This window comes from Penicillium longicatenatum (assembly GCF_028827895.1).
Source record: "Penicillium longicatenatum strain IBT 33135 chromosome Unknown contig_7_segment0_segment0, whole genome shotgun sequence".
NCBI classification, from domain to species: Eukaryota; Fungi; Ascomycota; class Eurotiomycetes; order Eurotiales; family Aspergillaceae; genus Penicillium; species Penicillium longicatenatum.
The window spans coordinates 2,670,342-2,696,212 of record NW_026643124.1 but is presented as its reverse complement, the minus strand read 5'-3'; the positions used below and the strand labels follow the sequence as shown (position 1 = coordinate 2,696,212).

Sequence of the window (25,871 nt, the reverse complement as noted above, 5' to 3'; positions counted from 1 at the left end):
TGAACCTATGGTTTGCGACGAGGGATCGTGGTGTTTAGAGAGTGGTAGATTGAAGCGGAGCGAACCCGTTTGATTTTCTCTTGGCTCAAGCTTCTCTCCGCCATATGACGTCGCCCATCCGCATCTGCGTACATCTCCAACCAGGGGCAATTATTCATGCATAATATGATACGATATTCAATACGCTGATTCTAATTCTTCCAAGCAAGCATGTGTGGACGTTATGCTTTGGGCGTGGTATGTCCCCTTCATATTACTTCGGCCCTCATGCTGACTTCATAGCGCATTGCGTACATGCGGCAGCAGCTCGAGGACAGAGGAATGCCTGTAGACGATGCACCAGACGATGATGAAGTCAGGGAGACCTACAACTTTGCGCCCGGGAACTTTGGCGCCGTTTATCGAGCTGATATCCCCGTAAAAGAACAACATGGCGAAGCTAGCGAGGAGCAGAAGGCAGACCATGAGCCAAAGGAAGATGCAGGCACAAGCCACACGAAATATAAGCTCCAGAGCATGAAATGGGGTCTCATCCCATTCTGGACAAAGCGAAGTCCCGATTACGGCTCTCTCATGCGCACAATTAATTGTCGCGATGACTCGCTCATCGAAGACCGCGGCATGTGGACCACCATGAAGCGGCGCAAGAGATGTATTATACTCTGCCAAGGATTCTACGAGTGGTTGAAGAAGGGACCAGGCGGCAAAGACAGAATTCCACATTTTGTGAAGCGCAAGGACGGCGAATTGATGTGCTTCGCGGGACTATGGGACTGTGTGTCATATGAAGGTGGGTAATACTGCTTATCTGGTGTTTTGATATTTATTTAACAACCAACAGGGTCCGACGAGAAGCTGTATACCTTCACCATTATCACAACATCATCAAACCCCTACTTGAAGTTTTTACATGACCGCATGCCTGTCATTTTGAATGCTGGGTCCGAGGCCATGAAGATGTGGCTTGACCCAGGCCGCACAACTTGGTCGAAAGAGCTGCAATCGCTCCTGAAGCCGTATGTGGGTGAACTGGAGTGTTACCAGGTTCCAAAGGAAGTCGGAAAAGTTGGAAACAACTCTCCTGACTTTATTGTTCCGGTCGATAGTAAGGAAAACAAGAACAATATAGCCAACTTTTTCGCCAATGCCCAGAAAAAAGACGAAAAGCCTCTTGTTACTGGAACTTCTCCGAAGAAGGAGCCTGCATCGCCAAAGACTGAAGCCACATCTGAAAATGACCAAGAAAAGATACTGACAACACCGAGTGTCAAGAGACAGCATACGCCGGATTCAAGTACCAAAGATATAAAAAAAGCGAAACTACCGGCCCCAGTCACTCCGCAGAAAATGAAGACACGAAGTGCCACCTCCAACATCTCCAACAAGAAGCCCGGAGCAAAGAAACCGACTGACGGGTCTCAACGAATCACGAACTTTTTCAAATAATCATAATGTAATAAGATTGCTATGAGAGGGGAATCGAGAAAATTGTTGTAAACAATACTGTACAATTTGCCTTGCCTTAAGCTGATATGGTAAGACTTATTGCTGGTCAAGCTCTTTCAATCTTTGAACCAGTTTCGCCCTCAGGAAGGGACTCAATCCGAGACTGAGATGTTTAGTACCATACCAACAATGTGAAAATATTAGGGGGAGTGACTTACATTCCATCACGGGTCACAGTTCTGTAAGTACCTACTATGAGTTAGATTGCCATTCAAGAAAACCAAAGGAAAAAACTTACCACTGGATTGATAATTTCCATCACCTCCGACGAAGTGACCATCCGAATCCACTTCAAGGCTTCCGAAGATGTCCTCTGGCCTATCAAGGAGTCAGTAGCAATTCAACTCACACGAGACCTCTGGTAAGTATTATCTTACCAAGCAATTCGGCCATAATCAGGAGGACGTCGGCTGTCTGAGATATGAATCCAACCACCTCGGCCAGCAGAGCCAACACCACCCTGGCCACTGGCCCCGCCACTAGAGTCACCCGTATCGGCGCGGCGTTTATTTTTGCGTCGATTGTGACTCATGAGGACACCGCCAGAATACAAATTTGCTCCGGCTGTGGATACCATGACCTGTGCCTGAGACTGTGCTTCTGGGTCTTCGTGCGCGTACTTGGAAAAGACCTCTTGGAGGATCTCCAAGAATTTTGGATTCTCACGGAGCGAGTCTGTTGTTGGTGGTAACTTTGTTGTAGTTCCAATTGCTAATTTTTTATTGACGGGCTCAGTTGGCAGAAGGGACAGAATATGAGACCCAGCTGCTCCCTCACTTGGGAATACATACTATGTTACGTCAATATCAAAACGAATGATCAATTGGACAGATACATACGATATGAGAGTTTCCACCCAATGTAGAGACACTGCGGAGCTGGATCCATCTACGGGGACTCCAGGCCTGTCGACAAGCTGTTCTAACGGCGAACATTGTTGTGAAGAGCAATGAAATATGCTGGGTTGTAAAGAAATGGTTTGGATCTGACCTCATGCAGTTATCTTGCAGATCCGGGAAGGCGGTCAACAAGGCGGTAACCGATAGCTTGCATTGGTCCACTGGCTTGTTATGGAGAACTTGAAATCGACAAAGTTGCGAGGCTGAAGTTGCGCCGCTCAATTGCAGTGTCGGTGTCGATCTCAAGAGTGGAGGCTGTAGGCCATCAATTTTACGTTTAATAGTCCCAAAATTCGACAATATACCCATCTTCGGAGCCCGCTCTTGGGCGCATAAAGGATCACTGGATTGAACAGCCCATCCCGCGCCGAAATTGCTGCTTTCACAGCATCTTTGGGGGTTACGAGACTCTTGCTTTCATTTATAAAGTAAAAGGGACTTTACGCTTGCCATGGCGACCCCATCAGCCAAACCTGGCGCCACGCCAACTCATCTCACTTCCTCCCCGCACCCGTCATCTGCGCCTCTATCCCGGTCCATTGCTCATAAATCCCCCTCTACAAGAACCCCGACAGCCTCAGGCCAAGGCCATACACACCAAATAAGTGTTTCATCATCTCAACAGTACGCCACACCTCTTGCCGTCTCAAACGCAGTCGATGAATCCGTCAATTTCACCTCTCCCTCCGCGTTACTTGCGCTTGGCGGTTACACTGGAATCAGCCCATCACCAGCGGTTCACGACGCTCTTGTTGGCCACGGATTGCACGATAACGATATTCAGAATTTAGGAATGCAGGGACTCAAGCTTGGGGTGGGTCGTGATAACGACGAAGAGCAAAGACACCGGATTGAGGAAGTGGTGCTATGTCTTCATGCGCGCGTTGCAGGGCGAGGTGTGTCTCGGGAAGGAGTTGAACGATTGAGCCGGCTGGAGGGATTTGAATCGATCTGGCAAGACAACGATATCAACATTGCCGGTAACTTTGTCGATCTGGAAATCGAGTTTCATGCTGGCCATGATGTCGTCAAGGATGTTAGCTTGCGATACGCTACGCCAGAGTTCACCGAGGGCGAGCGACGAGAAGAAGCGACTGCTGTCTTGAAACGAAATCTTGTGCAGTCACCCCAAGACAGCGAGACGGGAAATTGGAAATCACTCCAGGGTTTCTATGAGAACTTGCAGTGGCTCGCGAAACTGGATAAGCTCAGCCAGGAAGTAAATTGTTTTGAGGCGCTGGAGGGTCTTGAGGAGAACCTCAAGCGGATATGGGTGGAAGAAGCGAAGAACAGCAAATATGGCGGAGATTACGAACATCTCTGCTCTGGGGTCATCGGTCGTCCAAGCATGCACAAAGGATCCCGAATTGGGCTTGGCCTAGAGTTTTGGGTCGACCAGGCTCAGATTTTGGATGTCAAGGCAAAAGGATCGCCCGATGCAATGGTGATTGATGGTGAAGCCATTGAGATGGAAGACCAAGAACGGATATGGACTGTCATGATCGAGTGCGAAGAGGGCTATCCGTCCCTTCGTATCTCCAAAGAGTGGGTCGGGGCAGACGTCTTCGCATCTGAAGATAAGTCGGAGTCGTCACCACCATCTGAAACTGTGCGGTCCATTGAATGGCTTGATCCTCCACAAACTATGCGCTTGCATGGAAACCATCCCGATCCAATGGCTCTTGACTCCAGTATGCTGGAATCGTCCCCACCAAATCGTCGCTTTGTTGCCAAGCTGGAGCCTGCTCTGGATATTCCCATCCTCGCGGCGTCCGAAATCTACCGTCATCTTGGAATGCAGTTACCACATGAGTTCAAGATGTTTACATATGATGGTTTGCTAGTTTCAGACTCGACAACGGGCGATGCATCGCCACAACCTAGCCGCAGAAAGCGCAGAATGTCTGTCTATTCCGTCGACTCAACTGGCGCAACTCAGGTCAAGCAACATAACTACACCTTCCAGGCATTCGAATCCGTTGCAGGCCGCAAGATTCGTGAGCTTCCATTTTCTCATCCTCGGCAACTCGCCGACATCCTTCCTGTATGTGAAACCCTGCACCTTGACCCGTTCAAAAAAAGAAAAAAAAAACAACCTCTAATGAAATTTAGGTGTTTCGTCAATACGCTTTGCTTGCAAGCTTGATTCGCAAAGTCTTCAAGGTTCCTGCCAAGGAAAAGAATGACATAACAGCATCTGTGAAGATGACACCAACAAAGTCATCTTCTGGTCTATCTTCTGGCCCAGATTCAAGTCTCTTCAATGGTTCGGAAAGCACCATTACCCTCAGCAATGATGACCCCAACGAAGAGAAGCTCAACATGCTGCTCAATAATGGGTTCCCAACTGCTGATAACAGCGGGGGTTTCTCGTGGTCCAACAATCAGGATGATCGACTATTCATGAACGATGTCAAGGTGGACGTGACATTACGCACACAACTTGGACAGGCCCCAGCTCTAATGTTGCTTATCACAAATCCCGGCAAAAACATCGGTAGCATCGAGAAATTTGTGCGCCAGTCAGTACAAATCTCACTCTGTTTCGAGATTGGCCTTAATGGTCGCATCTCCGTGGTCGACAGCTCGGGTCTCAATGCAACCAATGGTGATCCTGGGGACACCGAGATGCAAGGTGCGGATGACAAGCCAAGCCTGCATGATATCCACAAAAAGATCGCCAGGGTCTTGGAGACCGCGCAGGACCTGGGTATCCTGGTGGAATGGGTCCTGCGGGAGCGGCTCGGCAGCGGTTAAGGCGCGAATGCCGGAATTTCCGGGAACCAGTGTCTAGACTCAGGCGACCTCAGGTTCAGTTTACCTTTGCGCAAGCCTGGCTCAGAATCCAATGACCTGCTGATAGGAGTCTTTCAAGATTACAGTTGCTCCCGGCCTCCGAGTCAGTTGTGCTACTATCCGCTCTGGTGGAAATTTGCGCCAGCGATACGTCCAAGCTGGAGACCATGGCCTATGGAGGCTCAAATGCGTATCTTCTCTGTGACACAAAATCTAGATCTGCATTGCATGTTATGCATTCGTGGGGCTTGTGCATGCGCCATGAGTGTCGCACAGTTCGAGGGAGGACTGTCATCGACTTGCATTTCCATACACGAAGATATTTGTATGATAAACTTTTTATGATACCTACTAGCTAGTCCAATTTCGATTGGCTATGAATACCAAATGCAAGTTAGTACCTGACGAATCGATTAAGGAGAATGGGCACTTCAAAGGCTTTAGTCTGAAATGCCTCTTCGACACCTAGTTTGGAACCCTAGACTAGCTTGAACATCTCAAAAATTAGATTGCATCATATAAGAAGACCGTGAAGCCTTGATGCATCTTGGAAGTGGCGTCATCGCACATCGCATCATGATGTCGTCGCAGGCCGATCAGATAGACCCTTTAGGTTTTGCGGGGCGTACCTGTCTGCGCGGTTGCGTCGCCATTGCGGGCCCCGTGACTTCCAAGAGTACTGGGCAGCATCATCACCATCATCATCAACAACATGAAATTATCATATGAGGCATATACTACAAAAAAAAACCGACCCGCCAGACGCGAAAAAAAAAAAAGGAAAAAAGAAAAAATCAACCCCTCTTACAGAGCTATCGAACTAATACCTCGTAACGGAAGTGAAACTAACTATGAGGCACTACTGTCAGCCACGCGCCGGTTCTACCCCACCAGTTGAGGCTTTTGTTATATGAGTTCGTTATCAGTGGATACAGTAGCAAGCCCCTCACTAGTAGTTTTATTCACATTCCGGTGAGGCATTTACTAAGGCGTTGAAATACCTCGTATACCTAGTACTCAGGATGTTTTCTTTCCGTCATTTGCCCCTGTACTCGGACCATCATTGAGAATTCACGCGTCACGCAGCCCGAGATGGTTTTTATTTAAATATTGATTTACGTTTCTGTTAAGTTTAAACTGGTCATCGAATATGGCTCAAGACCTCTTCCGACCTCCCAAACTGGGCGATATTACGTCTTAAGTATTGGAGCGATGACTATCACTAGTCAGCAGCGTGTGTCAAGCGGCCGTTAGACCAATCAACGCAAGCCGATAAGCAAGTCGGTTGTCGATCCATGATGGAACCCTCTATTATAATTCCTGGTCTGGTGGAGGAATCAATTTGGGCGCCTGCATTGGGAGCAAGTGCGCCTGTAATCAAATATCAAAACTGTAGTGTGGTTGGTTGTTTAATCTTTCACTGTTGCACGTAATCATACAAAGAGTCGAGACTTGTCTCGACTCTCGGCGTTCAGGCCGGATGACTAACACCGAAGTGTTTCAGGAGGTTACTATTCTTATCCTGAACGCGCACTGTGTAGCCGATGGTGGAACAGGGGAACACAGAATATCAGAAACAAGAGGCTGTGCATGTGCAACACAACACGGAGTGACCGTGAAGCACGGCCACAGATATGGCCAAGAGAAGTATTCTTAGATTTCCCAGGGCTGACCTGAAAAGTCGGGGAAATAAGGGTTCTGGCACTAATCCCTTCCTGAACTTCCCGACCTTAACTCGTCGACGAAAATACGGGGGAGGGAGATCTTGTCGCCACTTTTCTTGCTGCATAAACCTATCCCAAGTAATGCCTGCTACAGTAACCCCCAGTACCTTTTTTTCCATAATTTTCTAGTACTTTTTCTAACCTCGCCGATCACTACGAAGATTTCTCGCTTGATCTTCACAATCTTTGCTAAGCACACAAATACCAAAAGCGGATATCCTTACATAAATTAGCCGAGCCTTGATAAAAAAAAAAGATAAAAAAAAAAAAAAAAAAGATAATAATCAGAAATTAAATAATCAAAACCATAAATATTATAAAAAATTCTTCTACGCGACGCGTGACTCAATTTGCATTTGAAAAAAACCCAGGGATCCAGAAACCCATGGCCGGTGTCGGGGCGGTTCCCAATTCTTGGCCCCGTCTGATTGGCGAAATGACGGGGGTTTCGAGAACGTTTTGCCACGCTCCACTTTAGCCAGGACTGTGACTTGATCGATCCCAGTCCCGGCGTGGCTGGGTTCTCCAGTTCGATGGGGTTTGCGGATCTTGTATTTTCCAAAGTTGGTACCAGGTATGTACCGAAATACCGGTCAGCCGGGGTGTAATTTTTATGAAGATACAGTAGATAGGTATCGCTTGCCATATCCGATCTGTTCTACGTCTAGTTGACCTAGATGGGATGGCGGGTTAGCCGCTGCAGGTACGGCGCGTTCAGGTGGACTATTCTATAAAGAGATTGCTTATCGTAGCCACGCGGCGATACGAGTCGATAACGAATCGCGCAATTGCGATTAGCAAGTGAGATGGTCACGGAGAGCGGAGCACGGAGAATGGAGTGCATTGCATGAGGAATGATAGTGTATAGTTGATTCGCAAACGTTCACCGCAGGTAGATTTGATGCTAATAGAAACGGGAAAAAGCAAACTAAGAGAAAGTCGATTCCAGTCTTTGCTTTTTTCGTCAATCTAGAACTGTCTGCGCGGATCAAATATGCACCTTAGCTATCACCCCTCGCAGTTGATATGCGCCCTAGCCAGGATGGATCAGATTGTTGCTAACTATCATTAGCAATATACATATTAGCTATCTTTTGAATCTTGCGATACGCAAGGATCTCTTGACCGGTCATATGAGCATTTGAGACGGTGATCAAGCCGGGGAGAACGCTCCCCCGGACTGTTTCCCGCTCGGGATAAAGATATCCAGACGTGGAGATGCGCGCGGGAACACAGACCGCGGGGCCGACCAGATCTGGGAAGCAGATGCGCAGGTGCACATGGCATCTGTTCCTTTTTCCTCCAATTGATAGCGATTTATTTGAAAGGTTCCGAGTAGGCGTTCCTGCTGTTATCGGTCCAACGGGAGAGAGGGGATAGGGTGCTGATTACTGGGGCTAATTACAAGGCCTGACCGCTGATTGGGCATGAATCGAGGTTATCACAAGTGTATCAAAGGACAATAAACCAAAAAACGCAAGACGACAAGTTAGAAAGGGGTGTTCGAGTGGCGGTCTATCAATACATCAATACAAAGCAAATTTTCAGTCTAATAGTGCAAGAACAAGAATGGCAAGAACCTCGGGAAAAGGCTAAATTCTAAAAATGACGGAGGAAATGCTCCATGTTGAAACCTAGGTTGAGAAAACCGGCATAGGGCAGATGCAATTGCGGAAGATCGTTTTCTTGTGATTCTCGTAGCCTGTAAAGATCTCGGCGACGACCGGCACCGCAGCTTGTATGATGCGACGATGATGACACAGAAGAGGGGTGGCGTTGATTTTACTCGGTAAATAGACGGTCGACTTCCCGTGCGCTTGTCTCGCTTGCACGTAGAAATTTTGTCAAGATCCAATGCTACAAAAAAAAGAAAAGAAGATCACAAAAATCAAAAAGCATAGGTCATGCGTGATTTTTAGGAATTGGTTTCCCCAACGACCCGGTTTCGGGTTTGCGCAGGAATGTCTACAGTATGAGGCACTTTGGATCGGTAACGAAAAAGCAATTACCATACGTGGAATACCAGGGATACGGTCCAGCCCCATGCCGCTAAGCCGTATGAGGGCTGATCCACGCCTTCCTGTAATTTATTCCGTACTTTCCTCATTCTCTCCCCCACTGACAAAAAAAAAAGAATTCAAGGCGTGACTAAATTTAAATCTTTTATCTTTCCTCCTTTTCTTCCCCCACCATCTACAAAACTCCCCTCTTTCCTTGGATTTTCTATCCATCAGTTCTGTGTTTCTGTCTTCTTCTATCCTTCGGGATTCCTATTAAGAAAAACTTCAAAACCCTCTCTGCTTGCTTGCAAGCCAAAACATCTGTTTTAATCTCACACATACCCATAATCATTCATTATGGTACGTGCCGTCGCGATGACTCATGGTTAAAACTTGCTAACATCTTCTGCCAGGCTGATTCAACTGTCGTCTCCAACACGGAGAATGTGCGTTTGATTCTTGTTGCTTTGAATTTCCACAATGGCGATTAAGCCAGAGAGGAAATGTTCAATACTGACTTCCCATGGGGTATTTAGCTCATGAAGTACATGTCTCTTGACCAGCGTGGTGCCGTCCAAGCTGAGTACATCTGGATTGATGCCGTTGGTGGTACTCGTTCCAAGACCAAGGTATGTTTCATCCTGTCCGTTGAGTCTCTATTTTTTTTTTTTTTGGCGGGGTCGGATTGGTTGCTTTGGCATCGTTATCGCTCGATCGGACTTGATAAGCCCTGTGCACGGGGTACCCGATCGCGCAGCACGCGATGTCTGCAACTATCCGCATCACGTGAAATGGAGGGGCTCCCCGTTTGTCCGAGCGTCTCACTAATGGTGCTTCTTCCTTAGACCCTTTCCAAGGCCGTGACCAGCGTTGACGAGCTCCCCGAATGGAACTTCGACGGTTCCTCCACCGGCCAGGCCCCCGGCGGTAACTCCGACGTCTACCTGCGCCCCGTTGCCATCTTCCCCGACCCCTTCCGCCAGGGTGATAACATCCTTGTCCTTTGCGAGACCTGGGACTCCGATGGAAGCCCCAACAAGTTCAACTACCGTCACGAGGCCGCCCGCCTCTTCGAGACTCACGCCAAGGAGGAGTTCTGGTTCGGTCTGGAGCAGGAGTACACTCTTCTCGGTACCGATGGCTGGCCCTACGGCTGGCCCTCCGGTGGTTTCCCCGGTGCCCAGGGTCCTTACTACTGTGGTGTCGGTACTGGCAAGGTTTACTGCCGTGACATCGTCGAGGCCCACTACCGTGCCTGCTTGTACGCCAAGGTCGCCATCTCCGGTATCAACGCTGAGGTCATGCCCTCTCAGTGGGAGTACCAGGTTGGCCCCGTCCCCGGCATTGACAGTAAGATTTTTTCTCCCCTGGACTATTGCTTTAGAGAGGCTGACCATGTTTACAGTGGGTGACCACCTCTGGATGTCCCGTTTCATCCTCCACCGTGTCGCTGAGGAGTTCGGTGTCCGCATCTCCTTCGAGCCCAAGCCCATCAAGGGTGAGTGGAACGGTGCCGGTCTGCACACCAACGTCTCCACTGTTGCCACTCGTGCCGAGGGTGGTATGAAGGCCATTGAGGCTATGATGAAGAAGCTCGAGGCCCGTCACGTTGAGCACATTGCTGTTTACGGTGAGGGTAACGAGGAGCGTCTCACTGGTCGCCACGAGACCGGTAGCATCGAGAAGTTCTCATATGGTGTTGCCGACCGTGGTGGTTCCATTCGTATCCCCCGCCAGTGCGCCAAGGACGGCAAGGGTTACTTCGAGGACCGTCGCCCCGCTTCCAACGCTGACCCGTACCAGATCACCGGTATCATTGCCGAGACTCTGTGCGGTGGCCTTTAATTGAAATCATTTTAGCGCTCCGATACCCTCCGGCATCAACTGGGAGTTCGGACCATGAGAGCGGCCTGACTGCATGAGGGAGCCATAGAATTCTTTCCTGTGTCTTTCTTTTTTCTTCAACTATTTATCCGCGTCCCTGAACCCAAACTATTCTGCTCTCGGCGCCAGAGTCCGCCTCCTGTGTTCACATACCTCCCTCGTTGCACTCGCCGAGTCTCTTGTTTTTTTGTCTTGAAATCGCCCTTTCCTGGGTTTATGTGTGACGTACAATAGCATAGAACCATTACATGGATGGAAAATCAACCATCGTTTTGAGAATCACTCGTGCCCAAATTTTATATCCACTTGTATATCTTCTAGTATAGCATCTAAATCTGCGTACATCGCCAGTCTCGAACAGGGCTGCTTCCGCTTCCGTGATCTACGGATCATATTTTTCATGAAGATACCAGATCCACATTCTTAATTCAACGTGCGTCTTCATCTAATATCCGGCTAAATCCTACGTAGCTCCGTTGATCCTGGTGGCTTGAACAACCCCACACTCATGGGGTTACCTTCCCGCCTCCGCAATCTGGGACAAGGGTCCCATGTCGAGCTGTCTTTTCCTGATAACGAAAACAGAGTGCCCAATGGATTGATACGTCCGTCCGAAACTCAGCTCACTACAAATCCAATGTACAGTGCCATGCATTTAGGCATTGATGTCATCTATGGCCTTGGTTGGGACTAGACATTGAGTCATGAGACTCATGACGAGGACGAAGCATGACTCGCGCATACTAAACATTCTCGCCCTAATATAGCATAGTCATCAGGTGACAAATTTGAACAATGTTCCATTTGTTACTATATGATATAAGGAAAATTCCTATTTTCAAGATCTTGTGTTCTCTGATGCACCCAGGCAGCCGCATTGCTTCCTTTTAGCAGGAGGACAGTCTACAAGCCTACTTTGCTTCAACTCAAAAAGACTATATTTTCATGGAAGTGAAGGGGTGTGTCATATATTTCACGATCGAAAATTATCAGCCCGTAGGTACATATGTGATGCAATCCTTGTCATTCTAACAAGGATTCGCAATAAGATTCGAGGTAGATTGCTTAGTTACACCGAGACTAGTGATAGTTCACCTCATAACCAATAGATGAATATGCCGACCTCGGCAACCTCCTTCTCTAGCATTTAGCACTCGAACTCAACCTTGCACTCAGAGCTAATACCCTCAGCAATTCCAACAAAATCACTACCCTTGGAAGGCTCTTCGCCCTCGATGTGGGTCTGGTCAGAATAAGCACCATGGCACTCCCTAAGAGATAGTTAGAAAACCACTAATTGACCAAAAATATAGAATAAATGTTCGTACACAAAGTGATTGATACTGCAGGTTGCACCCCAGCCAAACACAAAGTCAAGCCCCTCGCCTTCAACCCACAGGTGATCACTGCAAGCGTGTGGGCATTTGGAGCATGACTCGGCTTCGCCGATTTTTTCGTCACCCTTGTAGAGATAGACTCCCATGTCGGCTTGCGTTGAGCCTTTCACGGTGGTTTGGTGCTGCCAGCCCACAGCATAGCAAGTGTCTGCCAAGGTGGCCGGGAGGCAGGATGCCAACAAGAAAGCGGTAGTAGCGAACTTGAACATATTGGAATATGAAGATTTGTAGTTGATATCAAGGGTATCAAGTGTTGTTGGGGTAATCTGTCTGATGGAGATTGAAAGATTTAGAGAAGTGCGGTGGCTAGGCCTTTATATAACTTTTGGACTTGGATTGAAAGCACGTGGACTTCATACTCTATCAAGTTTTGTTCAATTAGGATCCATATCTTCGCCCGTGACGTTATAACAGTGGCTCATGTTGCATTCAAAGCAGAAGGAATACATATTGCTATACTGTATACTATTAAGATGGGACTGCCAAGGTAAGGCTGCACAGCGGGAGTCGCCAAGCTGGGGCTGCCAAGGGGGGGAGGAGCTGCCAAGCTGAGAGGAAACACCAAGATCCAGGGCATTGATGTAATGATTCTATGGTACCTAGGAAATGAAAGATCCCCGCCTTTTCTAGGATAAGGCAATCGAACCGACACGCGGCCCCCATTGTCGACGTTGTCATTCAAGGTCGATGGATGGTTGATGTATTTCCTGTTGCTCTCCTTGCGTCTGAACAGGACGCGCGCCCCCTACATGTTCAGCAGACCCTCAGAATTGTACATCCAAAGCTCACGACGAATCTCCTTGTTGAACAAAGCGATATGGTCCAAATCATGATAGGTGAACGCTCGATCATTTCTCTCGGCCGGAGTGAGGTGTTCAAACCTGAACTTGGATGATACTGCAGGAGTGAATCTTCGCGCTTCAATAAAGATCTTGTCGACATACTGATCGATTCACAATAGAAGTGGTAATAGCTCTGTCAGTGTAAAAAGGGGGAGTTAATCTCCTGCCTATGGATCGAGTTGTCGGAACACGTAATCAGGGCGGTCAATCAAGGTCCTATGGGTGTTCGATTCAATATGTGTCTGTCTGGTTGTTCTCCTATCTCTGTGCGCACACCTTATGTGCTGGCTTACTAATCTAGCTAGCTTACATCATCAAAATTATGCCGACACACCCCCTCAGCTTAAGCACCCTGCAATTGATTAAGCTGGACCCATAATCAGCCAATTCCTTCAATTCTGCAATCTTCCCAATCAGCCTCCATTGCCTAATTAGGCCATGCTGACTTATCATTCCCTCCATCTCATTCCATAATCAAATGCTCAACGTCCACCAGGCCTAATAGTTTGACGAATATCTCATGCTTTTGCCTCGGCAGCACCTTGGTGAGTCCGTCTGCGACCATTTGTCCGGTCGGAACCCATCGGATCCGAACTCGACCTTCCCTGACCTCTTGTCTTAGCCAGTGACCGTGTATATCCACATGTCGAAGCTTAGTGTTAAATGGCGTGTCTTCCGCGTTAATCAGGTTAACCGTACGGGTGTTGTCGCATTCGATCGTGAGTTTATCTGGGTATTCGAACCTGATCCTTCTGAATAGTCTATCCCACTACTGTAACGCTTTGCTAGCGTCCGAGAGACCTAATAACTCGGCCTCGGTAGTGGATATGGTGACTGTTCTCTACCTTGTCGCCTTCTAGTCGACTGGGCCTCTAAATATCTGATATATGTATCTAGTAGAGCTCGTCCGATCGCCGTTGTCCGCGTATGAAGCGTCGCTTAATATCCTAACCACGTCCCGGTCGTCTTCGACTGGCCTATACTGGATCCCCTAGTATCTCGTCGTGTAAAGGTAATATATAAGGCGTTCGATCGCGGCGTGATGCTTGGGCCCTGGGTTCTGAAGGAACTAGGCGAGGGTCGAAGCCTTCTTCGCTATATCTAGACGGGTGATTGTAGTGCTATACTAGACTAATCCTACCTTCTGCTGGTAATTATGTATGCTCTGTGGACTCGCTTGCCCCTTAAATAGGTTAAGCTTCTCCACGGCCCCTAGTGTCTATATACGTGCTTATCTGGTGAGGTTGTACCGCTCCGTAACGCTCGTAAAGTAGCTATCTTGAACTAGCTAGAGTTTCCGTTCTATATGGTTCCGTAAGATTCTAATCCTAAGGAACCATTCAGCATCACCTTAATCCATGAGCTCCTAATATTTCTCGAGCTCTTACTCGAGCTGACGTGCTTGTTCTCTTGCCATATAATAACTCGCTATAAGGATATCATCAACATAGAAGAACATAATGATCCCTTCTCTAACGAACACGCACGGATCCTCCGCGACCTACTCTAATCCGAGACCTTTTAAAACCCTCGTAGCGTCCTGCTGCTAGAGTCTCGGTGCAATTCTTAGTCCGTATAAGGCCCTAAGTAATAACTAGCATCTCCCTTAGGTCTTAAAGCCTTCCGGCATTAAGGTATACACTTCTATACAGAGCTTACTATTTAGAAACGCGGTAACTATATCTCGCTAACGGAGATCTAAGTCGTACGCTATATATAGGGCGAAAAGCGTCCTCACTATCCAAGCAGCGAGCGTTACCGCCCGTTTTTCTTCGGCCGAAATAGATTATAAGTCTCCACGCACACATATCCGTGCCTTATACTTAATAAGAAACCTATCCTAATCGAATTTATACGCGTATATCTATATAAGCGGTAGCACTTACGTCCCTCGATCCTTCGGCATCTCAACTTCCTAGTACGTTTCCTTCGCTTATAACCCGTCTAGTTCCACCCTCATAGCCTTAATAAATCCGTCACTTAATGGATGCTTCCAGACGTCTTTATAATATTCTAGCGGTAGTGGAAGATCATCTCGGTGTTATCGGTGCGAGGGCTTCGGGGTGTATAGACCTATTATAAAGGCTTAGAGGGTCACGGACGTAGTATCATCATCTACTAACGTCGTCGTGCGGTAGGCGAAATCCTCATCTCGTCGCTGTCTACGCATCCTCGGTCCATTTACGATATTCCCGATATCCAGAGCCACTCCATCCACGTCCTCGACCTCGTCTTCGTCTTCGTCCAGGTCTAACCGTGCGAGCTCGCTCGTCTCTCGCATTAATATAGGAGTCTCTAGCGTTAGATCCCCTCTATACCCTTCGTTTTCCTCATTCATAACCCCACCCACCCCCTAATCTACGGCAGAGTCATTACCAGGAGATCTCGGTGGCGTCCAAGACAGTTCAATATATCCGTTCGGATCCATTTCCTTACTATTTAAATCATTCAAGTCCTATATCCTATCCTACTCAGGACTATCTTCAACGGTAGGTAGTGGCATGTCTAGCATATCCTTAGCCAGGTCCTGCGCGTCATCTACACCCCCTACCGTTAGAGATAGTTCTAGAGCATCTCTTCTTAAATCTACACTCTCTACTTACTCATTAAGCCCCTATAGAATAGATTCACCTTCGTATCTTACCTCTATAATCTCTAGATGCACGTTCTGCGGGAGCGGCATACGTACGACCTCATCCAGCTAGTTTTCGGCCGAAAAACGTCGAGACTCGTCAAAGACGGCATCTCTCACCATACGCACCTACCCACGGTGTGGCATCTAGATCTTCCAGATATTTAATGCCACGTATCCGACCAGATACCCAATCTCTACACGGGATCGTATCTTATCCAGTCGTAGAATAGTCGGATTCCGACAATATATAAGAGATCCATATAGACGCACATTCGCTAATGACGTCTTCGGTAGCTCTGATTTATCGACGAACTATCGAGCCTCTTCCCACGGAACTATCCAGTTCCCACTTTCTAACCTCGTTGGCGTACGATTTAGTAGATACACCGCTATCGCGATGGCTTCGGGCCAGAGCTTATCCAGCAACTTACCTTCTTTAATAAGCGCTCGAGCTCGAAGCGTGAGCACTCCTCTAGAACGTTCACCTAGACCGTTCATCTCCGGGGAATATAGGACCGTGAAGGTATAGATAAACCCCATCTCGTCTAGAACCTTACGGATCCAGTCGTCTACGGTCTTCTTATTATCCAAGTGCCATACCTTAATTAGTAATTGTAGCTACTTAATCGTAAACGCTATAAAGCTTTTGATAGTATCTTAACACCCATTCTTATTAACGTGTGTTATACTTTAATAGAATTATATGCCTTCCACATAGAAGTGCGTGATCCAGTAGTGCTGATTATATCCCATCGTCATCTAGATCAGATTGAAATAGACTCGACCGCAACGTCCATAGTGTCGTCCAATAGGTCTCCGAGATATCTACTAGGGGGCATTCACTAAGCTACATACCTCGCATAGCTAGCTATCTAATCCGTCTAGTTGCTCTTCCCCATCCTTGATCTTGACTCCATTAACAAGCTCCGGCAGCTACTAGATTACTCCTTAATAGACGTGTCCAAGACGTCTATGCCATGTCTCTACCGTTATAGTTAACACCTATGGTTATGCGGATCTTTATATAGCATACGCATGTTATACGGTCTCTAGATCTATCATATCCAGCCGTGAGAAGACATAGACGTCTCGTTCCCGGTAGATCCTAAGTACCGACTCTCTATTATATATTATATGCCCTTTCCGCATATCCCACCACGCCCCTTTCTACTCTAGTCGTCCAAGCGACACTAGATTACAGTAGAAAGAGGGCGCATAAAGACAATCAGTTAGCGTCACCGTATAGGCCTTCTTTATGACTGGGTTAACACCTTCCATCACTACCATTCCGGTTCCAACCGCTAGCGTCTAGCTCTCTCTGGTTTAGAGCGAAGATATGCTCTCACGATACTCCGTGAACATAGACTAGTCGTTACACACATACACGCTCGCGCCCAAATCTAGGATCCATTACGTATAGTAGTGCTCTTTAACCGTCGATAATGCGGTTACGAACGCGATCTAAGAGGCATGATTTACCATCTCCTTCTTAGACGTCTCACTAAATTATTCTTCTATCCAGATCTTCCACTCTAGCTCCTTTTTAAACGCCTTTTCGATGGCTTCTTATCGCTTACGACCCGCTTACTATCCTTCCAGACGCTTCGCCTCGTTAAATACCCAGCACCAGATTACGCGGTAAGGGCCTCCACATAGGCAGTCCGTACATTCTAAGAACTCGGTTATGGACTTTACTAGCTTCGCTTCTTAATATCCTTGCCACTTTAACGTTACGAACGCAGGCTTGCTGTTTCCTACTAGTGCGGACGCCTTCCATAGGGTCTCCGTGTATATTACGCGGAAGGACTCTAGCATTAAATTCATACCTATAGTCTCCTTATTAATCACGATCTATTAGAACCGGTTCTCCCACCATAACGGCAGAACCTCTTTAACCGCTTTCATGAATAATAGTAGGTAGAACGATGCATTCTCATAGTTTAAGCTAACGACTTCTTCACGTAGGGATTCCCACTCGTCTAGCCACTTCAGAACGTCTTCCCCCTTCTTCGGTCCTTTTATTGCGTCTTCTCTCCATCTCAGGAACACCTCGACGCCATACGCATTAGTTCTCGAGAACCTATTCGCAAGGAAACGCATACGTTCGTATAGTGTGTCTAGACGGTCGAGAACGCGGTTAAGCTTTGGCTCTACGGATACCGTGATCGCTTGGTCGATCGTCCGCAGACCCTTCTCTTATTTCTCGAACGCAGCTAATCGGATCTTATAGATGTCCATTTCATCTCTCCAGATCGACTGGTTCTCCCTAAACTCTTCCTTCAGAGACTTCAGCGCTCCGGCCGTGATCTCGTCGGGGATATCCAGAGCAGGTTGTGCGGGCATATTCGGGGGTTCCTTCGGTTGAACCACCGTGCTCCTGCTCAGCTCCGGATTACATATATCCCATACTTATAGGCTCATTCCAAGGCGTCTCATGGCCATATACCACGAGTGCCACTAGGCAGGCCCCTTTAACTTCTCTCCTCTCCATGATAAGACAGATCCAATCGATTCCATGATGTCTTGATCCGATGCCGTCCGGATCCTAACGTGTGCTTCAGAGGTACGTTCGGGTAGTTGCACTATCCGGCTCAGGGGTAGGCGGTTCAGATATCTTCCAGATGCGTCTGAATAGCCTCAATTTCACCAATTCTAGTGTAATCAGAGTAATTCCGGGCTCATAACTGTCGGAACACGTAATCAGGGCGGTCAATCAAGGTCCTATGGGTGTTCGATTCAATATGTGTCTGTCTGGTTGTTCTCCTATCTCTGTGCGCACACCTTATGTGCTGGCTTACTAATCTAGCTAGCTTACATCATCAAAATTATGCCGACACGAGTCTAGCGTCATGTGACCCTGTGTGTTACGAAGGATGCGACCAGTATACACGTCACGGGTGGTAATGTCTCTGATTAGATGGTAAGAAGAGACTAACATCATAACACCACGCGGATCACGTGTGTGCCCGTATGTGCCTAACACTGTGATCATATAACTTATTCCTCACGATACAATCGTAACAAGTGCCCTCCCCTCAGAAAGCCTGCGCCGTCCTCGGTGCACATAAGTAATGCAAAATCATACGGCGCCAGCCATGTCCGCGATGTCGTCACTTAAGTCAAACAGAGTAGCTGAACCTTGCTCCTCTGCCTGGCAGGCAAGGTCCTTGCTGAGTTTGGTCTTTCGCACCATGATTGAGGTGTGAATGAGGAGGAAGTAATCGAACGGTTTGATAGGTTTCACCCCATAGTAATAGGTCAGTCTAGACAATCTATTGCTCACTTTCTCGTTACCCTGTCTCGAGGTTCCCGAACCGCGATTGGAGTTCCCTTCGGACGCGTAACTGACTTCAAGTTGCGGTCTGACTAGTAAGATCACGGCCCCCATATAAAGTTCTCAATTAACGAGTTTAATTTTCCAGAAAAGAAGGGAAACAGGTCATGGAGCACAAAGATGATGACGTTGAAGCGTGTACCTGTAGATGACAGAGAAGTGGTCGGGTGTGTATCAGGGGAGAGGAAAGAAAAGGTTGGGTTGGAAGGGGAAGAGAAAGACAGATGTGAAAAAGAAACTGAGAAGAAATTTATACTCGCAGATGCTTCCTGGAGCGAACTCATAACACCACGATAATGATCCTATACCATAATGATACAATTCCGTCCTTACTGCTGCCTGATAAAGAGGCGCGCTCCCCATCCTGCCTCTTCTGCTACAATCTCTTTTCTGGCTCCATTTGCTTAAATCCTTATTTTCCTGCGCCAGCAGCTTCGCCTCTAGATCGACGCACGGTGAGTTGAGAGCATGTCTTGGCACAATCTATGGCTCAATGCAGTGACCCACCTAGAATTATGTCTTTCAGCGCCACTGCCGTAGCTCTGAATGTCCAGATTTGGCAAATGTCAATTATTAAAGGCAGATAATTTGTGTTTGAATGCGAAATCGACGCTTTCGTAGCTCTCAGCTTTCGCAAAACGGGAAAGAATCTTTGCATCTTTCGTTTGCACCAAACTAATAGCTCAATAATCTATAGTATAGTTTCAAATATTTCTCCGCATCCTGCAGGATATTAGATACAACAGCACCCGTGAATCTATTTTCTGGTAGCCACTTATTGACAAAAATCATTAACATTAACTGTATTTCTTCGCCTAAAGAACGGTGGCCTATGCGTCTAGACGTATCATGTGATCCTCTCAAACCCTGTCCTAAAGTAACCCGCCCTCAAGTCGGATTGAATCCTATTGGGCGGTAAAGTATCTCCAGCCGCGACCAGACAAACTCCTCTTTCTGTATCATTGAGTCGTGTAAAAGAACAAATTTCACCGGAAATTGCGCTATGTGCAGCTTCCAAGACTTGCGGCCCTGTATGAAGGCGGCTTTAGCCTCATCTTTCTTGAATCATTGATCACGGAACTGATCGGAGGTGCTATCACTATATCAAAGCTCACTGGCTAGTTGATCGGTTATATTACCCGATATGGAGGCAGGTCATGCATACTGAGATATCAGTAAGTGGACTTGCCGAGAAGAGAAACAAAAACCTTTGTGTCAAATTCAACGCTTCATCTTCCGTCCAAGGCACAAAGCCCAAGCGCTTTAGGATACTTCTACCCCTTGTCTTTTAAGGATATCATTCTAAGAACCTGTTATTATATGTGAAAGGTAGCCCCAGAGTACTCTCTGTTTGGTTAAGCAATGAGACTTCGACAATCGAAATGACCTGTGGTACTTATCCCCAAACACTACTACACAGGTCATGTTGGTCCAGCACTGGAAGCTAAGTTCGCACTATTTTGGATAAATGAAAGTGATCCTGCCAAGATACAGAAGCAGCAATGATAACCTGACTCATGTGAAATCCCACATTGAGTTGTACATGCAGCGCAGTACATGCAGGGCCAAGCCGCTCAGGTCCCATGTGTGCCATTTCCAGGGTCCAAGATAGAGTTTCTCTCGTATTCGGGCAGTCTCGTGTTTAAGCCCCAACGCAAAGCTCATACCCGTCCGGGTCCAAATTTGTAGCCCTAAGTTCCATGGTCATGGCTCAAAAATCAACAACACAGCATAAGCGTGTTGTAAATCAATGTAGAAATTATTTAAAATAGAATTTCTTGTTGTTTATCAAAGATGTGAGCAATCCCAGAAACTTTCCTTGGGCAGTGCGAAAGCGGCTCAAAATGCCAAGCTTATTGGCCTCGTATTTGACAACGCTATCCCACCGCGAAAGCTGGGCAGATCTAAGCAAAGAGCAATATAGCTATTGTGCCCAAAACTATATCTGTGACCCCTCGGTGTCCATTTAATTAGCCAAAAAGTAAAACTATAAAAGAAATGAGGCTGCGCCGTCTCCGCATCTCCTAGATTAGATCTCTACTCTCCCAATACAAGGCGGGCATTCAATCCCACGGTCTCAAGCGCACCACAGAAAAAACATAATGCTCCCCCTTTTCAAGAAAGCAGGCTTCATCCTGCTCTTCTTGTCATCTACACTCGCCGATACGATCCCCCAAAACCAACCTCGCCTCCGTTCAAATGGCACCCTCAACCTTGCCCAGTCTGGTAGCTCCCCCAACACCCGTGACTTCGATTTAGTAGACCGCTATTACTACTACGACTGTCCAACGGGCTACTCAGAATGCAGCACCGATACGTCTAAATGCTGCCCCACTGGTAATGGATGCTGCGACAGCGGCTACTGCGCTGACCCAGGAGACACCTGCTGTACCATAGGAACGTGTCCCAGTGGCTGGGATTGCTGTGGGAATTACGGGTACTGCTCTCCCGTTGGGGGCGAATGCTGTGAAGGGGGTTACTACTGCGACGTTGGGTACCAGTGCAAGATCTGGGATGGGGAAGATGTGTGTTGCCCTGCGTCTGGATGTGTAGGGTCAGACGGGACGGGCAGCTTGGGAAACACGGTTGGTGCTGGGTCTGCCACCGAGACTGCTACTTCTGCTGCGTCAGGGACTTCTACCTATGAGTCTACTACGGAAGCAGGCTATACGTATACATCTGACAGCTATGAGTATGATTACTATTATACGACATACTACTGGTGAGTGATATTTTGTTTGGAGTTGGGCGGGCAATGCTGATGATTACTAGGTCCTACTGGTTCTATTTCTGGACTTCTTATTCGCCTTATACCGTGCAGACGGTGACTTCAACTGAGACTACTACCACGACGATCTGGTCTGCTTATGCGACTGACAGTGCTGATGCAAGGGAATCCTTCTCGTACAGCGTTGACCTCCACTCGTTCTACACTCCTTACACTGCTACATATCTGGAGAGCTCTACTGATCCGGTTCCCATTGCTACGGGTGCTGCGGGGACCCCGACTGCGACTGGAATTGATGTTCGTGTCGGTGGTGCACCAAGTACGGTTATTGTTCGTGCATGGGTCCCTTGGGTGTATGCAACGTTTGGGCTTCTGATGGGAGCTTTGGCTTTTGGACTATGAGTAATAGGATAGGTAGCTGTTGTTAATCGATGAATATAAGTAGTAATTGACTTGAACGTATGGGCCTGAACATTTCGAAGATTTTCCACGTGTATTTTTGCGTATATCTCCGTCAGAACCCAATTTCCTATAGAGGCAAACTGGAGTCAGGTGATCCGCCCTGTCGTTGACAAGTTTCGCAATAAACTTCCTGCACGGACCTTTGGTATACTACTTGAATAGATACATGCCTCCTTCCTGGGCGTTAAAGTAGATCATTATCTCTCCATCTCGCTTCTCATCCTACGCTGTACATCCCATAAAAGCCTCGACGAGTACGCATCATGAATCAAGAGCAGCCACCAAACCGAAAAGACGAATACAAATCACCACCAGCATTCGATCAGCTCAAGTTCTTCACTATGCCCGATCTACTCAAGCAACCGTTTCTTCATGAGCTGCGATCCGTCATCAACGCCGGCTTTAGTGTCCATGAAGAGGGCAATTTCAAAAAGACCGGCGAACGACTCACAACGGATACTCAAATTGCAACCGAGGTTGGAGAAAATGGATTCACGGGTATTGCATGGTCTCAGAATGAGATCGTTGGTACAGCGAGTGTGAAGAGATGAGGCTTTGGTAGTTCCGAGGGTTACATGTGGAAAAATCCAGGATTCTATGCAGATTGGCAGGATGATGATGAACCTTCGATGCAGACCAATGATCAATTGGATACGGACTCTGTTGTCTGTAAGGGAGATTTTGAAGTCTTGATAGTTGCTGTAAAGCCAGATGTGAAGTTTAGAAAGAGGGGGATTTCGGAGAGTTTGCTACTTGCCTGCGAAGAGGAACTGAAAAGGAATCATGTACATGATATTGATGGAAGTACTCGTTCGTTGAGGGTTATGGTCAGAGTCGTGAGAGAGATAAATGGGCGCTATTGGTCAAAGAAGGGGTTTCGAGTTATTGGTGAAAAGTACTTTCCACCGTTCACGTGGGAGGTTTATTCTCTGGGCTATGAGAAGAGACTTGGAGATACCTCGCTCGATAAATGAATGAGCCGGAGACTTTGATGGGGAATGCACAGATGATTTGATCGAACATCCCAGTTCTGTTCATTTCTCTACCAACTTCATACAGTCGTGTATTTCACTGATCTTAGTGGCCAGCCAAAGACGCAGTCCTCGAGCGCAGCCACGATCGTCTGTGAGAAGGCGGTGTTATGTACATGGGTATAAAACAAAAATAATGCAAAGGACTACCAAAATTGAAAATCTCTGATCAGCCATCCATATAAAAGGGAGTGCGTACTTGCAGACTCCATCTTAACAAAGGGATATTACCCAGATCATAGCGGTTCCGTGCCAGCAGAATTAGAAACACGCATCCAGAGAAAGAAAATAAAATATTTCGTAAAGCCATTCGGTAAACTGATTAGTCATGGATCAATTGATTCGTACTTGATTTTCGTGCAGCAAGTTTAACTGCTAGTGGAGATGTTGTCCTGGTTGTTCTCGATATGAGCACCCTTGCCACTCTCGAGTTGGCCACTTGAAGCAAAGGTCTTGCCGTGCTTCTCGGAAGCATGGCTGGCGCGGCGGAGATGCTCTTCGGTGTCTTGGTAGTTGATGAGGAGCTCGCCGTTCTTACCGTAGCGGTGGGGCTGGTTGCGGGCGACAGAGACGACGTTAAAGATGCTGGTAGAATTTTGGAAGATAGTGTCCATCTCTTCCAAGGATCGGTAAGCGGTCTCAGGGTAGAAGAAGTAGACCACGGGAAAGATAAAAGCGTTGATAACCGCAAAGATGATGTAGGTTTGGTATCCGATGTTCTCGAAAGCGACGGGGGTAATCATGACAACCAAAAAGTTGAAGATCCTGGTTCATTGGTTAGTCCAGGGCTCTTGAATGAGTTCATCGCACACACTTACCAGTTCGCGGATGTAGAGAGAGCATTCGCAGGAGCACGAATACGCAAGGGAACAATCTCGGCGGGGTAGAGCCAGGTCATACCCAACCAACCCCAAGCGAAGAAGGTGTTGAAGACAAACAAGAAAACGGCGGCAGCAATACCGGGTTTAGTCTGTCCCTCAAAGCTTGTGCAGATAGCCAGGACAGCCATAGAAAGAGACATGCCAGCAGCGCCGACCAACATCAGGCTACGACGGCCCACCTTCTCGATAATAAAGATAGGGATGAGAGAGGCGAGGAAGTACTCAGTACCATTGCAGGCAGCCATAATTCGCGATGTGAGGCCATCCATACCAATTGAGTTCTCGTAGATGGTGGCTGCGTAGTAGGTGATCAAGTTAATACCAGAAATTTGCTGGAACATCTGGTTAATGTATGCGAGAACGACACGATGTAGATGACGGTTCTCATCCATGGTGCATAGATCCCGGAAGCTAACGGTATTAGCGTCCAGAACGGCGTCCTTGATAGCAGCGAATTCGGAGTGGATGTATTCGTCGCCCTCGGGAAGATCCATGATCGCCGATAACACTTCCATTGCCTCCTCCTCACGACCTTTCATGATGAGCCAACGTGGCGACTCTGGCAGTGGAAGAACACAGGCAAGAATGACGAGCGTGAAGAAGTTTTGGAAGGCAATTGGGAATCGCCAAGCCACTGAGCTGGGGTCCAGGAAGGAAAATCCAAGGTCAATCCAGTAACTGATGGTGATTCCACCTGCAATCAGGGAGCCTTCCAGCATAACCAGAGGGCCGCGGTGGTGGGACTTGGAGCACTCAGCTTGCCAAGTAGCTGAAAACAAAGTCAGCTGTCATGAAATTGCAGCGAAGATCAGTGTATGGTATACTTACGGACGGTCGAAGTGTTCATGCCATTGCCAATGCCAGTAAGTACGCGGCCGGCAATGAGATGTGGCAGGCTGTATGCACATGACTGCAGAGTTGCACCAATCACCATGATAACTGAGCCGGTGAAGATGGTCTTGCGACGGCCGAGGTAGTTACCAATCCAGATACAGAAAACGGCACCGAAAAAGCAACCTAGGTTGTAGGAGGCGATTGTGATACCCTGTGTAGTGGAGCGGTTGCTTTTCTGAGCCTGGCTGAGGCCCATCTCACCTGCTTTTGTAGTGTCGACTTCAGGGAAAGTGGAAACAAATGAATTCAAGGTCAAGAGACCTCCCATCACACCCCTATTCTGTTAGTCAGAAACATGCTGCTTGAAACTCGAAGTAACAACATACTGGTCATATCCAAAAAGCCTGAGAGAAACCCGTTAGCTAAATAATACATGTTCCATATTTAAGACTTCCACATACAAGAAATCCAGACCAGCAATGATACTGATCATAATATTTAGGGATGTACCCCGGAGTCCAAAGTACCGCTTCATGATGGCGGAAACAAGTCGAAAGGCGTATACTCAAGCCTTGTGTCAGGGACAATTGAATAACAAAAGTCCAATACAATGTCCAAACCTGTGAGCAAAAAAGGTATGAGCAGACAATATTAATGAGAAAAAAAAATCCAACCAAGGTCCCGGGGAAGCAGCTTGAGCTTATGAACCCGCGTCAAAACGGCCATAGCGTGCACGATGCAGGGACCCACAGGGATCGGGAACCTGTATTTGATCGAAAATGACGGGAACCACGAGAGATCGGAAGTAAGGTAGCATCCACGATGGCTACATATTCGCCGGATTAGGAGAGAAGCACACTCCACTCCCATACAGACATTGAGCCGGGGAGAACTCCACTCTGAAGTGAACATCAAATC

General features: G+C 47.5%; 9 protein-coding genes across 9 annotated transcripts; 5 read left to right on the top strand and 4 right to left on the bottom strand.

Annotated features, from left to right (window-relative positions):
• Nucleotides 1-210: 210 nt before the first annotated feature.
• N7484_011268 (SOS response-associated peptidase) lies at nt 211-1,446 on the top strand (the record flags this gene model as incomplete). The annotated part of the gene is made up of 3 exons (XM_057121655.1): nt 211-237; nt 283-790; nt 842-1,446. The coding sequence occupies 3 exons, from the start codon at nt 211-213 to the stop codon at nt 1,444-1,446; spliced, it is 1,140 nt and encodes a 379-aa protein (XP_056967409.1).
• A 96-nt stretch (nt 1,447-1,542) lies between these two features.
• N7484_011267 (uncharacterized protein) lies at nt 1,543-2,441 on the bottom strand (the record flags this gene model as incomplete). Its single annotated transcript, XM_057121654.1, has 5 exons — nt 1,543-1,609; nt 1,665-1,695; nt 1,745-1,824; nt 1,884-2,296; nt 2,346-2,441. 5 exons carry the CDS (start codon nt 2,439-2,441, stop codon nt 1,543-1,545), a joined length of 687 nt encoding a protein of 228 aa, XP_056967408.1.
• A 415-nt stretch (nt 2,442-2,856) lies between these two features.
• Nucleotides 2,857-5,162, top strand: N7484_011266 (RNA polymerase II mediator complex middle subunit MED1; the record flags this gene model as incomplete). The annotated part of the gene is made up of 2 exons (XM_057121653.1): nt 2,857-4,449; nt 4,518-5,162. 2 exons carry the CDS (start codon nt 2,857-2,859, stop codon nt 5,160-5,162), a joined length of 2,238 nt encoding a protein of 745 aa, XP_056967407.1.
• Nucleotides 5,163-9,282: 4,120 nt separating this feature from the next.
• glnA (glutamate--ammonia ligase) lies at nt 9,283-10,770 on the top strand (the record flags this gene model as incomplete). Its single annotated transcript, XM_057121652.1, has 5 exons — nt 9,283-9,285; nt 9,339-9,371; nt 9,462-9,554; nt 9,771-10,275; nt 10,331-10,770. The coding sequence occupies 5 exons, from the start codon at nt 9,283-9,285 to the stop codon at nt 10,768-10,770; spliced, it is 1,074 nt and encodes a 357-aa protein (XP_056967406.1).
• Nucleotides 10,771-11,956: 1,186 nt separating this feature from the next.
• On the bottom strand, nt 11,957-12,415 carry N7484_011264 (uncharacterized protein; the record flags this gene model as incomplete). Its single annotated transcript, XM_057121651.1, has 2 exons — nt 11,957-12,080; nt 12,138-12,415. The coding sequence occupies 2 exons, from the start codon at nt 12,413-12,415 to the stop codon at nt 11,957-11,959; spliced, it is 402 nt and encodes a 133-aa protein (XP_056967405.1).
• A 2,719-nt stretch (nt 12,416-15,134) lies between these two features.
• N7484_011263 (uncharacterized protein) lies at nt 15,135-15,329 on the bottom strand (the record flags this gene model as incomplete). The annotated part of the gene is made up of 1 exon (XM_057121650.1): nt 15,135-15,329. One exon carries the CDS (start codon nt 15,327-15,329, stop codon nt 15,135-15,137), a length of 195 nt encoding a protein of 64 aa, XP_056967404.1.
• Nucleotides 15,330-21,119: 5,790 nt separating this feature from the next.
• Nucleotides 21,120-22,147, top strand: N7484_011262 (uncharacterized protein; the record flags this gene model as incomplete). The annotated part of the gene is made up of 2 exons (XM_057121649.1): nt 21,120-21,739; nt 21,790-22,147. 2 exons carry the CDS (start codon nt 21,120-21,122, stop codon nt 22,145-22,147), a joined length of 978 nt encoding a protein of 325 aa, XP_056967403.1.
• A 323-nt stretch (nt 22,148-22,470) lies between these two features.
• On the top strand, nt 22,471-22,758 carry N7484_011261 (uncharacterized protein; the record flags this gene model as incomplete). Its single annotated transcript, XM_057121648.1, has 1 exon — nt 22,471-22,758. The coding sequence occupies one exon, from the start codon at nt 22,471-22,473 to the stop codon at nt 22,756-22,758; it is 288 nt and encodes a 95-aa protein (XP_056967402.1).
• Nucleotides 22,759-23,606: 848 nt separating this feature from the next.
• N7484_011260 (sugar porter family MFS transporter) lies at nt 23,607-25,488 on the bottom strand (the record flags this gene model as incomplete). The annotated part of the gene is made up of 5 exons (XM_057121647.1): nt 23,607-24,003; nt 24,057-24,888; nt 24,948-25,288; nt 25,340-25,357; nt 25,415-25,488. 5 exons carry the CDS (start codon nt 25,486-25,488, stop codon nt 23,607-23,609), a joined length of 1,662 nt encoding a protein of 553 aa, XP_056967401.1.
• Between the last annotated feature and the right edge of the window lie 383 nt (nt 25,489-25,871).